The sequence below is a fragment of the Colobus angolensis genome, unplaced genomic scaffold, assembly GCF_000951035.1.
Source record: "Colobus angolensis palliatus isolate OR3802 unplaced genomic scaffold, Cang.pa_1.0 Scaffold93, whole genome shotgun sequence".
Taxonomy (NCBI): domain Eukaryota; kingdom Metazoa; phylum Chordata; class Mammalia; order Primates; family Cercopithecidae; genus Colobus; species Colobus angolensis.
Window position 1 is genome coordinate 556,288 of NW_012123265.1, and position 2,585 is coordinate 558,872.

The following is a 2,585-nucleotide window of genomic DNA, read 5'->3' on the forward strand; positions in this document are numbered from 1 at the left end:
TCAGGAGTTCAGGACCATTATGGCCAATGGGTGGTGAAACCCCATCTCTACTAAAAATAGGAAAATCAGCCAGGCATGGTGGTGGGCACTTGTAATCCCAGCTACTCAGCAGACGGAAGCAGAAGAATCTCTTGAACCCAGGAGGCAGAGGTTGCAGTGAGCCAAGACCGCGCCATTGCACGGTCTGGGTGACAAGAGCAGGACTCCATCTCAAAAAATAAAAAAAAAAACAGTTTTGTAACAGCCCTCTCCAAATCTCCAAATAGTTTTTAACTGAGCAAGGATTCACATCCAGTTGATTTCCACTTCACACAAAAATGACGTATTTAGGAAGTTTCCTCTTATGTGACCAGACATTGGGCTATCACTTACCCTTTTGAGGCTTATGTTGTCATGTTCATAATTCAGCCGATAGAGAAAAAACCGAGAAACTGTAGAATAGGCTATCCAACTTCCACATGGGGAGATACAGCTGCAGATAATGTTCTCAGGACCCTGGCAATATCAAGAATCAAGATGAATGTACAATTAAACTTCACATAACGAGGTGCACTGGGACATGACACCTCAAGCTCTTGCCACTCTGGACATATCCACAGATATCTATACATAATCTCGATGCTCGTGTGGTCTGCGTTACTATGATGATCTCAGAGGCAGAGTACCTAAAAGGCGTGGCTTTGATTTCCAAATCCAAGAATGGAGGTCTATTCTTATTTCGGCCTTTTGAATACTTCATAGATAGCCTCATACTATACCCCAACTTCAAAAATCTGAGCAGGGAGGCATTTACTGAAGGAAAGCTCAGGAGGATAGGTGGTTTGGAGTACTTATTTTCTGTTTTGTCTACAACGTTCTGCTTTAAAGACTTCTAAGAAATAGCACATGAAAAACATTTGGAGGCCAGGTCCAGTGAGTCATGCCTGTAATCCCAGCACTTTGGGAGGCAGAGGCAGAGGACTGCTTGAGCCCAGGAGTTCAAGATTTGTCTGGGCAACACGGTAAAACCCTATCTCTACAAAAAATTAGCAAGGCGTGGTGGTGCACACCTGTAGTCCCAGCTACCCGGGAGGGTGAAGTGGGAGGATGACCTGAGCCTGGGAGGTTGAGGCTGCAGTGAGCCGTGATGGTGCCACTGCTCTCCAGCCTGGAAAACACAATGAGACCCTGCCTCAAAAAAGTAAGCAAACAAACAAAAAACCAACCAACCAAACAAAAAAGAATCTGGAGAATAAAGAAAAGTTGAAAGTAACATTTATGTAATTTTTTAAAACTCACAAAACAAAATGAATTTTTTTTTCATTGTATACGCTTTTGTACTGTTTGAGTTTTTAAAATATGCACATGGCCAGGCGCAGTGGCTCATGCCTGTAATCCCAGCACTTTGGGAGGCCAAGGCGAGCGCATCACCTGAGATCAGGAGTTCAAGACCAGCCTGACCAACCCGGTCTCTACTAAAAATACAAAAAATTAGCTGGGATGGTAGTGCATGCTGGTGCATGCCTGTAATCCCAGCTACTCGGGAGGCTGAACCAGGAGAATTGCTTGAACCCAGGAGGTGGAGGTTTCGGTGAGCCGAGATGGTGCCGTTGCACTCCAGCCTGGGCAACAAGAGCGAAACTCTGTCTCAAAAACAAATGAATAAATAAATAAATGCACATTATTTTGATAATAATATCAAAAGAAGAGAAACCTATTTCCTGTATACATCCATCTAATAAATCCTCAATGTCCTACTTATAATCACAGGAAACACAGTCCTGGTGACACAGTCCTTCATCCAAATAGTTTTAGAATTTATACAGTTTGTGGTATAAACTAAGTAACCTCAAAATTCAGAATGGGAAAAACGTTCTAGATTTCAGAGCCTAAACAAACTTCCTTACCTTTGTCTTCAGGTGCAGTAAGTGATCTGCATTTTTAGAGAGTGGAAGAGTATCCCCATTCTTGCCTGAAACAAGAAACTTCCCTGAGATTTTTCTTATGAAAGAGAATTTGTACATTTTTTTCTTCTAAAAAGTCACTCCCTGGAAGAATGGAATCTCTATCAGTGGGAAATCAGAAAAATGTAAGCTCACAATTTTTGAGGTGTATATGAAGAGGAAAACAGTGAGTACTTCCTTTGCTTCTACCTCTGATACATCACTAATTCCCTGAAGCTCTATTCCATAGCCAGGCACGCAGGTGGAGTTTGTGTGGCCTCAATTTTAATCCACTGCAAAAGAGATGACTCAAACATTTCCTTAATAGGTCACACAAAAAGGCCACTAGGCTGTCACTCCAATAAGATCCATGTGATCTTCTTTTTCATACAGGATCATCATTACCCATCATTAAATCTTGTTATTTTCCAACAGCCTGTTTTCATCTCAGTTACTACACCCTGCAGCGCACCACCTAGAGCCATAAACCTTTAAGAGATGATTCAATATCCTACTAAAGATTCTAATACTAGCCGGGCGCGGTGGCTCAAGCCTATAATCCCAGCACTTTGGGAGGCCGAGACGGGAGGATCACAAGGTCAGGAGATCGAGACCATCCTGGTTAACACAGTGAAACCCCGTCTCTACTAAAAATACAAAAAA

The 2,585-nt window shown here is 42.5% G+C and overlaps 1 protein-coding gene across 2 annotated transcripts in view; it reads right to left on the bottom strand.

Moving 5' to 3' along the window:
* Positions 1-2,585, bottom strand: part of CIRH1A (cirrhosis, autosomal recessive 1A (cirhin)) — a 51,546-nt gene that overhangs the window by 17,620 nt on the left and 31,341 nt on the right. For both annotated transcript variants that reach the window (XM_011931988.1, XM_011931989.1), the window contains exons 10-11: positions 1,887-1,951; positions 373-495 (exon numbers count right to left, since the gene is read on the bottom strand). In XM_011931988.1, coding sequence (XP_011787378.1) covers positions 373-495; positions 1,887-1,951 — 188 coding nt within the window. The remainder of the gene's footprint in view (positions 1-372; positions 496-1,886; positions 1,952-2,585) is intronic.